The sequence below is a fragment of the Perna viridis genome, chromosome 15 (genome assembly GCF_037379345.1).
Source record: "Perna viridis isolate PV_CMFRI_1.1 ecotype Kerala chromosome 15, ASM3737934v1, whole genome shotgun sequence".
NCBI classification, from domain to species: Eukaryota; Metazoa; Mollusca; class Bivalvia; order Mytilida; family Mytilidae; genus Perna; species Perna viridis.
Genome location: NC_142459.1, coordinates 9161797 through 9175400, shown reverse-complemented (window position 1 = coordinate 9175400; position 13604 = coordinate 9161797). Strand labels below are relative to the sequence as shown.

The 13604-nt window shown below is 34.2% G+C and overlaps 1 protein-coding gene across 5 annotated transcripts; it reads right to left on the bottom strand.

Annotated features, from left to right (window-relative positions):
• Positions 1-1826: 1826 nt before the first annotated feature.
• On the bottom strand, positions 1827-13296 carry LOC148596846 (tyrosinase-like protein 1). 5 transcript variants are annotated; one of them, XM_088564028.1, is made up of 4 exons: positions 13170-13296; positions 7212-7625; positions 4549-4670; positions 1827-2745 (listed from the first exon to the last, which is right to left on the bottom strand). In XM_088564028.1, the coding sequence occupies exons 1-4, from the start codon at positions 13173-13175 to the stop codon at positions 1890-1892; spliced, it is 1398 nt and encodes a 465-aa protein (XP_088420154.1). In that variant the 5' UTR covers positions 13176-13296; the 3' UTR covers positions 1827-1889. The 5 variants fall into 5 exon arrangements, with proteins under 5 accessions (XP_088420154.1, XP_088420157.1, XP_088420155.1 ...); XM_088564031.1 differs by lacking the exon at positions 13170-13296 and adding an exon at positions 10772-10869; XM_088564029.1 differs by lacking the exon at positions 13170-13296 and adding an exon at positions 10098-10228.
• Positions 13297-13604: the final 308 nt, after the last annotated feature.

The window sequence follows — 13604 nt, the reverse complement described above, 5'->3', positions numbered from 1 at the left end:
AAACGCTGAATATACATGCATGTAAGATATATATATTCAGTCTTTGTTTTCAGAAACAGAGGGCGGATCCAAGTTTTCAGGCTAGGACTCACTTATCAAATGTCGGTCGTGGGAATGTTCGATTTGTTTTCATGATTTTTTTCTCCGGCAAATCACAACTAATACATTTCTCCCAAGTACGACTTTCTTGTGGGGTCAACGTTATTGTTTACTTAACAGATTAATGGGATCCACTGATGTATTTTGTCGATTTTTTGTTTGTTTGTGAAATCATGATGTCATGTAGAAATATATACACATTTTTTTTTCCATTTCAAGGGGCAAATGTCCTTTCTGAATTGGCACTAGAAACAGTATTTATCATGAGTTCCTAGTATGCTGTGCAACACAAGTAGGTTAGTTACTCCTAATGCATTAGCGCTGTGAGTTTTTTATATGTGTGCATCGAAGCACTAAAAGATTGCGTCAATACACTTGTAAGTACCGCATACTTTAGCACTACATGTAGCTATAATCAGTGTGTCACTTGGCGTCGTATACGGCTCTTCCCTTTAGTCGCAACAAAAAATTTTTTAAAACATATTTTTCATTTGCGCCAAAACTTAAATCCTATTTTGTACATATTTTTCAGGCTAAAATGAAAACAAGCCGAGATATTTTTTCGTTGTTTAAACACGCACAGAAAAGTGTACACGAATGTGATATCTAACAAATGTATTTTGAACATACAACATTTTCATACAATAACTGTACGTTACTTAAGGTGCAAGCTACTAGTATTTGGTTATTTGGGTGTAGGCTGAAATGTTCTTGTGGTTAAAAAATAGTGTTTAACCGCTAAATAGTGTTTACCCGATAAATAGTGTTTACCCGCTCAAGGTGCAAGCCAGTGTCTATTTGATAACAAGAAGAAATTAAAATCATGTTTTTTTCATAGGTTTGTTATACATCATGAATCACCTCTATCAGTGTCTGCATTTTATGGGGACTGGTACTTGAGTCCTTTCCAGCATGTAACATACAGGCAGGAGTGTAAACAGTTTTTTTTTCATAGGAGCCCTCCCGTTTGAACATGTGATTTTTTCCAAAAGATTTATTTTTTTTTAAAGTTAATAATGAATAAATTACAACAATTATTTCAGTTTTTACGCGACCTACCAGATTTTTATAATGGGCTATACCTTAATGCTAAGGTTCGCGCACACCTCCAATTGACAACAAGCGGATATAATCCTATTATAAAATCATACAACCTCGTTTAAAAATGGTAAAAACATTATCAATAATGCTTAATTGTAAAGAGAGCACTTGAAAACGAGAAAATCTGAAAATAATTCTTTCATATATAGAACCGTACATTCCTTCATCTCCTTTCTAAATAATCCTTTGATGGAAATAGAAAAAAAACAGAAAAAAACTGTCAGCAATGCTCACTTAATTGATAGCCCCCTTTCCCCATTTGATAATATAACCTTTTGCATTGCAAGACAATTTACATCAAAATCTAAAATAGGAGGTGCACAATGGGAATCTGTAATAAAGATTCCGTTAAAGTTTCATTAAATTCTGTTTAGACACCTCTATCACTATATACTCCACCTGTAGGGGTATGAAAGTTCCGGCGAATTTTAAGTACGGAAAATCATTTTCAAGGAATGCTATCGTAAAATATGAGAACTTTTGGTTTTCAAGGAGTAAATCTCACAAACTCTCATCAGCATGATTGGAATCTATTAAAAAAAAACATGAGTTTTGTTGATAATGGACAATGGCGATCATATCATACCCATTCCCGATGAAACAACATGCAATTAAAAATCGATATATTAATGGTGACACTATTTATTTCACTGAAATAAATTTCCATGTACTTTACAAGATCTTTCAGTTCATGTTCGACTATGACGGGATCCTATATTAAATTTTTTGTCGAACGGAAGTGCGCCTACTAGGTCAAAAAAGTGCTTTGCTCTTTTGGGATCGTCCATATCAATTTTTTTCGTGAAGGCTACTATGCCGTTGATAAGTTGGGCAGCAGGTGTTTCAACTTTGCTTTGGGCAACAGTTCTTTCTTTTGATACACATTGTTTGAGCGTATGATTACAATAAAGGTCCTCACTGAACGAGCAATGAGGACAAACCGGACCGACGCTATACTCCGTCAGCCATGCAAGTTCATCGCCATAGCACTGGCGATTAGTCAACCGTTCCAGACCCGGGTACACATCGACCCAGATGGTTTTATGTTCCGGTTCATGTCCCGGTATTTTTTTATCCGGATACGTCTTGGAAGGATCTATACCTTTTTTCTTTAACTTTTGTCGGAACTTCTCAAATATTTTATCAATATATGCATGATAGGTAAAAAACACGGGGTCAAAGGTCGTCGTGTTTGAAGGCGACATAGTCCCGGCGATCCAGTCGTGGACGCCTTTATGAAAGCATTCCCAACTAAACAGTGCTTTGTTTAACTCATAGCAAGGCGATACTTCTGTAAACTCGTGCAAACTTGGTTTGCCCATTGCCATTTCTACATCCGCTTTTGTTATTAACCAACCGGCCAAATTCATATATCTCACAAGAGTGATTGGACTAGATAATCCTTTCATAATTCCAGTTTTGACCGTTCCGTATCCGTTGCCGAAATACTTGTCGGTCCACACTATTGACTTGGTCGGGTCAGACATGGGAGAATCAAAGGTCACGTCCCAGTATGGTATTGGACAACCAATGGCCAGTTCCATTCTTTAAATTAAATAAAAACGTCAGATTTCTTTTAATATGCCCAACAGGAAGATAAATTGACTGTATTTTTTTAAATAAAAAGCTGCGACATGAGACCATGATACGCCCGCCTCCTGATGAATCTACAGTGTGACGTGAAAAAAAAACATAAAAAAATATGGAAAAATCCCATAACTCGAAATCTCCAAAAAGTATAGACTGTTAGACTATTATAACAAAAATGGTGTAAAGTTTGATGTTTATTGTACAATGGGTCCATAAATTACGGTTCGAAATGTTAACTCGGATATTCGAATAAAATTTTAAACTATTGATTTGTATATCTCTGAGAGCATTTCAGATCTCGTATTAATGTTTTGTTACTGCTGAGTCCTATGTATGATAATAATAACCCTATTTCTGCTTGTTTCATGCACAGTAACTCCGAACACCATTTCATTATATGCATGCAAAACAACGCTTTTAAAGCAGGACCGAATCCAGAAACTTCGAAAAGTGGGGAGTGCCAGCCGAGGTTTCTCTGAAAAAGGAAGATGCTATGGCATTATTTGCCAGTTTGTGTCAATTTTACACGTAAAATGACATTTTTAGGGTGCCAATCCCTAGCACACCCATCTGAATCCCCATCGTTCTTTTGGTTGTGTTAGAAACGGCTTTAAGATAGAAAGATTCCATTTCTTATTATTTTACTTAAGCACCAGTCCATATAAAGTTCAGCTACAGCCTATAGTAGAGGTAACTCATGGTGATGAAAAACCCACCAAACAAATGATGTTATTTTTCGGTCTATATATGCTATATTTTATATAATTATAGTTCTTTTTATATTCAGATCTGCACTTTTGAGAAAATCGTAAATTTATCTCCCACTATAATCAACCAAATCAAACCAAATCAAGAACAATATCTCTTGTTAAGTACCAATTTTATGTACACTCTATATAATTTTCATCTCAAATGTGCAACAACCAATGAAAAACTTAAGACTGGTTATGTGATCTATAACTGTTTCTGAACGAGATATAAAAAATTATTTGATGGGTTTTTGACATGCATGAATCACCTTCTGCCTGATTTTTATAAAGAACGACTGCTACTTAAGTAAGTACGTCCAGACACTGTGATTTGACGAATTGTGCTGATATCCGAAATGTTTTATTAATTCCAGATTCTAATATTATTATACCTTAAAAGAGTAATCAAGGAAACAAAGATTCTAGAGGCAATCAAATGAATGTTATTCAGGGACAAAGACCAGACATGGACACAGACAAACACAACAAAGAACATAAAATAACCAAAATACATACGAAGTAAAAAAAGCAAATGAGCAACTCGCACTCCACTAAAAATTGGGAGCATGAACCAGGTGCACCGATAGGGTAAGCGTCCTCTGCTTTTCTAGAAATACCCGCAGAGTTGCTCATAAAAAGTTAAGTCCGGGGTAGTCGAAAGATGAAAGGAAAATTGTGACACGTTGAACAAATCAGTTTTCATGATGCAGATGGATGAAAAATTGCATTATATTTTTTGAAAACCATTTTATATAAATTATATGATGTTTGTAAATATGTGGCTTTGGCAAAAAAGGGGGAGACTTTTAACCTAAACAACATCTGCTTAAAATAGCCGAAAAAAAATGAAACGGTTATGATATGACTTTACTCACATTTTTAGTTAGGAAAATAAAGATATGACTCGAAAAAGGCCGTTTATAGATCTATATATTCTATATTATATTCCAATGAAAATACAGGAATCCCCACTCATATATTGAAAAGAAAATTCGCAAATACTACTCACATTTTTAAATATTGCCTGTGCCAAGCAAAAAAACCTGGACCGTCATGCGCAGTGGGAATTACTTCATCTGCAATATGTAGAGTAGCAATGACGTCATAGTTGTTCATGTCCGGTCTGATTGTCTGGCAAAAGAGCAATGATATTTTATGTAGTGGTCCACATAATATCAAAGCAAAATAGATATACAAATGTAAATGATTCATTTGGGCAATCAAGTGCTATTCTCTTTCAGGATCAGACAGTATACGAGACATGGTGAAAAATAAATCTTTCTATGGAATTATTTGAAATACATAATTCATTCCTTTTTTTTAAGTGTCAATAATTAGAGGTTTTATGATAGATTATATGAAATTCAATGTACATAACAATTGTATCATCAAAGGGAGATAACTCACTTCCCCATTCAAAATCAGTCTATTGCTACTTCGGACTCTCTTTTCTACGTCCTATGACTCTCCGAAGGTGAACGAAACGACAATAAGTTATGTACCCACATTATCAACTTCATGTTTTTTTTTCTGAGCATGATTCGTTATTTTATCAATTTTGCCTGATTCTTACAGATTATAGAACATATTGTTTAGTATAATGCCTACTTTTAAAAATATTTGTATGTGAATCTTCGGACAGTGAATCACGTGAAGTCCTGCATGACTTTTATGTAAACTAACCACATACAAGTTATAATACTGGATTCCGAAACAAATGCCATGAGCTTACATTAACCGCTCCCGCTTGCCGACATACAGCGACATCAGCATATAGTAACTCGATTTGTATTCCAGATACCATTCTCGCAATGGTGTAAATGAAAAAGCTAAATTCCAGCCCAGAAAATAGTCAATTCCGTTTTTGCTAGAAAACGGTAGAAAATGTTTCATTCAGACCCATAGTTGTGTACTAATGTGCGCATGTGAACATTCGGAACTCCTCAGTCGTTCCGCTTAATGAAAATTAAACTCGAATGCCGATAAATGTCATGAAATGACACTTTGAAAAGGATGGATGCCAAACGGGGTTCCTCAGAAAATGGGGATGCTAGGACATAATTTCTTTGTCAATTTTACACACGAAAATGCCAACCGCCTTCACCCTCCCATGAAGCCCCCACTGAATGTCTGCCGAAAATTATATCCTTCAAGGCGACGATCAAGAAAAAAAAACTGGTCTTAATCTTTAATAGCGGAAACAAATCTAGTAGAAAAGAACATTAGTTTACAAAATCGTATCGAAATGAAAAAAAAATGCGTAAGGATGCCTGTGATGTTTATGTATACGGTCTTAAAATCCTGACTTTGGAGGATGGTACACCTGCGTATCTGGTTTGTCAAGTAGAGTATTGACGATCACTGTTGCAAATTAAGTTTAAATTTTTTGTTGTAATATGAGTTGGAGTCTATGCTTGTGAAGTCGTGATCAACAAGAAACAATAGCATATGTTGCGTGAATAGAAAAAGGTGGGTTAAACACTGATCGAACCACGCCAAAAAACCCAACAAATTTACAAAAATAAGCGAAACGAAAGTAAATGAATTGGAAAAGGAATGCTAAAGCTGGGAAGTTTTAACTCCAGTACAGTTAGTTAATTCAATTATCGGTGTTTATATACAATTTTCTAAAAAATATGGGACAAAGAAACTATTTTTTCCTTTAATTAACAAAACGAACAGTAAATACCCCGCCCCAAAAACAAACAAACAAAACAAAACAAATCAAAACAAACAAACAAACAAACAAAACAAAACAAAACAAAAAACACAAAACAACCAACAAACAAAAAAAACCAAACATAATAAATAAACAAACAAAGTAAACGAATGTTTTTATGACTGTTAGTGTTTTTGTGATTTTTTTTTTCAGGATAATGTAACGGGATGATTTGACTGCCACATTTCTCCCACCAGTTTTCGTACCACGAACAACTCCAACACTAGCTCATCACCAAACTCCGTGGATTTTTTTTAGTTGGACGCCAAATGTAACGGGAGAGAATGATTTGACTCACAAAATTATACTTCGCCATCGACGATCGAAACCTAGACCGCTCGGTGACAAGCCAGCGACAAATTAACCGACTCGGCTAAGGAATTAATCCTTTAGCCAAGTCAGTTAATTGGCTATTTAAATCTCACTACCTACTACAACGCGGATAGGCCGTCCTGTCACAATATTTTCAAGTTTGTGTGATTAAAATAAATGGGGAAAAGGGCTGTTTTTTCTTTAAAAAAGAAGTGATCAAACATCTAAATTTAAATGTAAAATATTCTTTTTTTAAAAATTATTGTCGTCACAGTACAACTATTTATACTATACAGAAAATTGTATTCCACACGATTTCACTTAAAATGAGCAAATAAACTTCGTCACAGAGAAATGAAATTCACATGAACTTTTCACATGAAATTTGTGTGATAAGTGAATTTCTCGTGGAAAATCACATGAATTTCATTTAAAGTTCACGTGAGTTTAATGCTAGATTAACATGATTAACAAAGCAACCAAATTTTCAGCCATTTTCACTACTCCAGGTAACCAGAACGGCCGAATAGCTTCTTTGTGAAACGAAAAAATCTGAGTAATTCCGATTATCTCTCAGCCAAAAAAAATGAAAACACGTGCATTTTACATCGTCATTGGTAATCAATAACAAAATTACTCACATATAAGTGTTTCAATCTTCTTACACCCCTTAAAAAACATCCCCACACTTTATCATATGGAGGTTCTCTTATTTCTCGACGCAAAAAATACACGTTGTTGAATAAACTTCTCTTCTTCCGCTTCCGGTTGGTCGCCATTTTTGAATATATTCCCCGCAACAATGAATTGACGTAATTGATAACATTTTGGTCTTTCAAATTTTGCTTCCAGGTTTGCATTTGAGTGATAAACATCTTATTGCACTCTTCCCGCACATGATGTAGCGATGTATTCCTCGCCTCCGCCTCGAGCAGTTCATAAGTAACACAGTCGTCATAAGTTTTGATATCAGGCTTCTCCCAATGCAGAACTTCAGTAAAAGAGACAGTTAAGCTGATATAAAGTATTACACATTGTAAAAGCACGTTCATCTCCTGAAATGAAACAAATGGAAATAAATTAACACCTACATGTATTTTTAGAAACTGAATAATCCGATAACTAGACTAAGTCCTTTTACATCAATTATAATGCAGTTTGAATTTGAACCTCAGTAAACCGAACGTTTAAACAGGAAAACTATCCAAAAAGTCCAAATAGGGACTCTGTTTAGAAAGGTTTTCATGTATTTTAACATGTCGATAAAATAAGAAAATAAGAATTCCGAATGATGAGCTTGATATTGTGTCATTCTATTTATCAGGCAAGAATAAGTGCTGAATATCAACCTCAATCTCCTGCGCAGATGGTATATTTGCACTTACAAAGTAGTATACCTCTGCAAGACTCCACCCCTTTATGCAAATTATAGTGCAGCAGAAACAGCTCCGCAAATTTGTAATAAGTAGTGCTCATGCCCTTTGATTTTGTTCACATCATGTTAAGCAGAGGCTTCAAGCTAGCGGAGTGATACATGGTAAACCAGGAAGCGGTTATATGTCTGCGGAGGAGATTGTGTCATCCTAATTATAATGACGATAGATATCCCAGATGTCAAGACCATAGCATGTATATGTCCTGTTTTATAAAAAAAAATCCAAAAACAACAAGAACTTGATTTTCCATAGACTCACTAATGTTGGAGGTTAACTTAAAAAAATAATTACTCATTCCATTTCTCCCCCCCCCCCAAAAAAAAACAAAACAAAAGAAAACAATCTAAGAAATAATGATCCAGTACCAAAGGAAGGATTTACAAATTGGAGAAAAAACTATACCAAATAAAATAAAGTTGAAACAGAATAAAAAAAATGTCAGCCAATTTTTGTTCAATCTTAAAAGGGAAAACAACAAACAAATAATATAAAAAACAGTAAACAAACCTAAAATAGATTATGAAATCCAATGTTTCCAATTCGGTATCGATCAACGTGCAAAAATGGACTTGGTTTTGACTAATTTAATTACTAGTACTATATTTAGCAAAAGTATGCCTCAGCGATGCCCTTGTTCTAAAATAAAGCCGAGGCGTGCCGCAAGCTTCCTTTAAATCCTTTTTATATGTACATTTACAAAACATGTTGTTTCGATATGATAAAGCAACCTAAAAGTGATGCGCATTCCAGAAGCAGTAAACAATAAGTTATTTTTGACCATGAACTGCATTTACACACGTGCTTGGTTACCGTAAAATTTAATTGAAGTAACACTTTTTCATAAAATGTCATCACGTACGCACGTACACACATGGACTTCAATTAAGTTCAAGAATTTGGGGTCCTCAAAAGGATATGAAAAAAACTACATTTAATAAGAATGCTAGAATTAATCCTATTCTACATGTATCATTAAACATCTTGGTGAAAGATGAAGTATTAAGTAGCAGTCTTTATAAAAATCAGACTGAATGTGATTCCTGTATGTCAAAAACCCACCGAATCCAGTTTATATGGACTGGTATGTAACATACTAGTAAAATATTGAGAAAAGTTACATGCACGGTAAGCATTGAAAATTGAATTTCCTCTGAGGAACCTTACGTTTAAAACAGGAAAAAATGTTTTCGACACTTTATGATGACGGAAAATAACCTATGATCTGTGATTGGCAGTGAATAGTTGTTTTCAGAGAGACATGAATAAACTTTCTGTTTTTTTTTACATTCATTACATGTTTTTTTCTCTGTCACAGCGGTTGTTACATGTAGTCAATTGTTCGTTCAAGGAAGTAATTTGTACACTAATATAGATGTAGATTTAACCTTTCCATTATATCAATTTATTAACACTGGGAACTCTAAAATAACGAAATTGGGACGTATTACCGTTTTGCGAATTTGGAGTGAAAATAGAGCGAATGATCCACCATGTCTTAAGGTGTACATGTAATACTTTTTTTTTGGGGGGGGAAACCAATCGAAAGTACTGTTCGGAATTGTACGAAGTAGCCTCAACATATACACCCTCACTTTGCACCATGTAAGGTAAATGTGCCTGAATTTCAAAACGAAAGTAATGAATTCTCTACCTGTCTTCTAACACTTCACCGTTCTTTCCAAGCAGGCATATATATACATTTACGGTATACTTGCTATTTTTTTAGAGTTTTTCTCCAGCCAAAACATTTTATCACGAATACCAATCCGCAGGTCACAAAATGTTAATTTTTTTTATGTAAATAGCAATGAATAATGGAATCTATATAATAAAAAGGACAACCAAACTATAACCACTTGTGCCAAGAACGCATAAAGATTTAACTCGTGCGCGGAACAAGTTGAGCCAAGGCGTTTTTCGGCACTCGTGATCATATTTGGTAATTCACGCTGCCCAATTAACTATCCTGTTAGCTTATTTTAAATGTCGAGAAAGAAAAAAAAATATGAAACACAGTCACGTGGCTAAAGTTTGACACGGAAATAAAAATTGACCAAGATAGAAAATTAAAAATAGAAATGTTACACTTACTATGTGTGTATTCAGAATTAGACAAAATCACGTTGTTTGCGATAACACCAGAAATAACAATTTCCCACAGTTTCTTCTATTTGATGACACGATAAGTCCCGAGAAAACCCAGTTTGTCTAGCGATGTTAAAGGTGTAGAAAAAAAACACTTTCGGTCCAATCGATTGTAGAAATATGGAATTTGAATTACAAATACTTGTTTTGTTCTAATTTGAAAAAAAAATGATTTAGATACATGTTTTTTTTTTTTTTTTAATTAGATTCATCTTTTGTAAAGTTGTAGCAGAGCAATGGTCATGTGCATGATAAGTCAAGAGATATTTGCCACTTGAGCTTAGGTATATGGGATCACATTTAAATCTGTAATGTATTTAAGGGAACGACCACCTGATTCTAAGCTGGTTAAATAAATAATCAGATTCTGATAATGCTTGAAATAAATGCTCCGGCCTTATATCGAGCATAGCATGAGAGGCTAACGTTATACGTCCAGCCAACCGGAATAGGTATCAGATAGGTGCATAGAAATGGGTCAGGGAAGTGAATTCAGAGTGAAGGATATCTTTAATTGATTTAAAATTAAAATGTATAGTTCATAAACAAAGAAAAAATGAAAATAAAATATTTACAATATCTTGATCCGGTACGCTTAATTATTTTTTTTAATGGACAACCTTTTCACCTATCCTATCTCGCCCTTTTCTGCTATCGTCCCTTTTTCAATGACTTAAATAAACGTAGGGAAAATGCATAAGTGCGACGCTCGGTTCTAGGTTGTGGCTAAACCATATTCATACCTGAAAATAAATATTCTGACATTGACTGTTGCTTGAAATTAGATATTCTGAACCCTGACTTAAAACTTTGATTTTATTTTTGCTCGATGCGCTCGCCATACTGAGTAAAGTATATAATACCCGTTATACATGTATACACTACTTTTAGTATTTCAGTCTAAATAAATATATTAAGTTTACTGTCATGCATATTGTTTTTTTTTTTTTTTAATTTGACCTATAAATATAAAACCATTTATAAAAAAATGAAATTTTAGGACTCTCATTAGAGGATAGAAAATTAAAAAATGTAGCCAATGTTATAGTGAAAACAAATAATAATTGACTTGCATCAGACTGAATTTAGGTCGTCCCCTAAAGCCACCAATTCTTAGAGCTATATTATACCAGGTCCCGGCGAGGATAGTAAACAAATGCTACTTATAGTGTATGTATTTTATTGTCACAGAAATCTGAAATCAGTAGATTTTTTTTAATCAGATTTCGAAAAAAGGGGGGAGGGTCGAGAATATAGGTTATGTCCCAAAGTACCTATGATTAAGCAAAGGTAATTAATTTGCATATTTTTTTTTTCTAAAAAATGTCATTAAAACTACACGTTTGGATAAAATAGCGGTGATAAGATTCCATAGCGTTTATCTGAAGCACATATCTGTTTTTTCTCTAACTATTTTGCTTAAGATCGAATTGCTTTCAAATCTTTTGAAGGACGTTCGATGTGTTAATAGAAATATTTCATTGCACAAGTATTTATAATGAAGTATCTGCATTTACCCTAAAGGTAATTAAAAAAAGTTTTTCGCGTTATTGACCCTTCAGTTAATGATGTATTTATCGGGACCTGGGTGACCCAAGTCCCTTTATGGCCGAAAAATTTGGTTGATAATACATAAAATTACTGGAAATTACATAACTCATCCTATCATTCTAAAATTCAATGCTGGCATGAGCCAAAAACAGCAATCAAAGATCCGCAAACTGTGTAAATTTATTCAAGTAATCAATAACAAACTGGATTCTCTCTAAATTTCATCGCAACTGAATGTTTCTCCAACAATTGTATAATTTATTGATATGTTAATTAATGTGTTTTCTTCTGTATAGCTCCCCTAAGGTCAGTTAGTGGCAACATGTACCTTCAGAATTTCTTGAATCATCACTGATTTATGACATGCATTGATGTATAATAAAATGGTAAAAGATTTATTTACTACGGGATAGTTGGTGAACATGCATAACATTTTGCAGATTTTTCGCCGGAAGTATATATCGCACAAGCGCAGACTACACCGCAGTTAAGTTGAGTCGATATGTCATCAAAACAGGTAACATTCCATTTTATTAAGTAGGTAGACCTAGGGTAAGGGACATAACCCTTGATATCAGTGAAATGTTTGTATCATATTCACTTTCACCAAATCCTATCAAGCTTTCATTTGAAACAGAATGAAATCAGTCCAAGTTATTTTGATGCTTACATGAGATTGATGTAAAATGCTGAATACAAACATTCCAATGATTTGTACGGGTTATGCCCCTTACCCTAGGTCTACCTCCTTAACAGGGCTAGAATTTCATTTTACCCAGGCAAGGACAGAAACAAATATACTGGGATACCACACTCATCACTTAAATTGCATATTTTAAATGAAATTTGAATTCCGGCTGTCGATCCCACTTGCACAAAAAATCTCTTTGAATAAATTCCAGTCCCCTGAAAATGATCTGGGCCTAAGTCAAATATATTTCCAAGAATTTTGTCTTGTCTGGTTAGGGTTAAAAACAGACTTTTTGTTTGATTTATTCTTTTTCAGTAATGAGTAGATATTCTGAAAAGCTACAAACGTGTTATTTTTTTACATATTGCAAAGCGTTAACCGTGTCCAACGAGCTTTCCCATTTTTACTATTTCCTCGACTGGCCTTTGTGCTAATTTAGCAAGACTTAAAGTAAGAGTAACTGCCAAGAAGAAGGCATTTCATCTTTTCTAACTTACGACTTTATTATCCTCAAGTCGTAATTTGTGCTCGGTAGGAAAGCAGGGGGTACAAATCAGTCTATAAACTTGGCTTCAGTGGGAACGGACCAGCACCCTTAAAACCCTTTTTTTGATCGGAACCGAGCGCTCTCCTACTAGACCACCGAGGCAAACCCAAGTCCTAAAAGTTATAAATCGTGCGAGTCGTAAGCTTCGTCCATATTTTTTTCATTTTTCATGTTGCTTAAAACACGTACATGAAATTTTCTTTATTTACAAAATGTAAACATGCCTTACCTTCATGAAGTTACATGTCCATGTACTTGAAACATGGAGGTGGTGTTGGATTATAAATTCCTTTTTTTGTAAATCAATTGTTTGTTAACTGAGCATGTTGGTATACAGAAGTTTCTTTCGTATTCTTACTTAAGTTTTTACGATTTTTCATTTTTGACGAGACTTTTTCACGGTTGATATTACTAAGCACCTGTCGCGTACATAAAGAACATGTGTCAGAACGTGCAGAGCTACTGATAAAACGATGAATATATGAATACAATATAAAACTAGAAAAAAAACAATATTCTAGCTAGTGAGCAATGCTTACTAACTTGATACTACCCACTCCCCATTTTGACGAAATCCATGTTTTGCTATTTGAAACCTCCAAATTAATCTGAATAAAAATTTTAAAAATGAGATGCACAATTGGAATTTGTAATAACGATATTG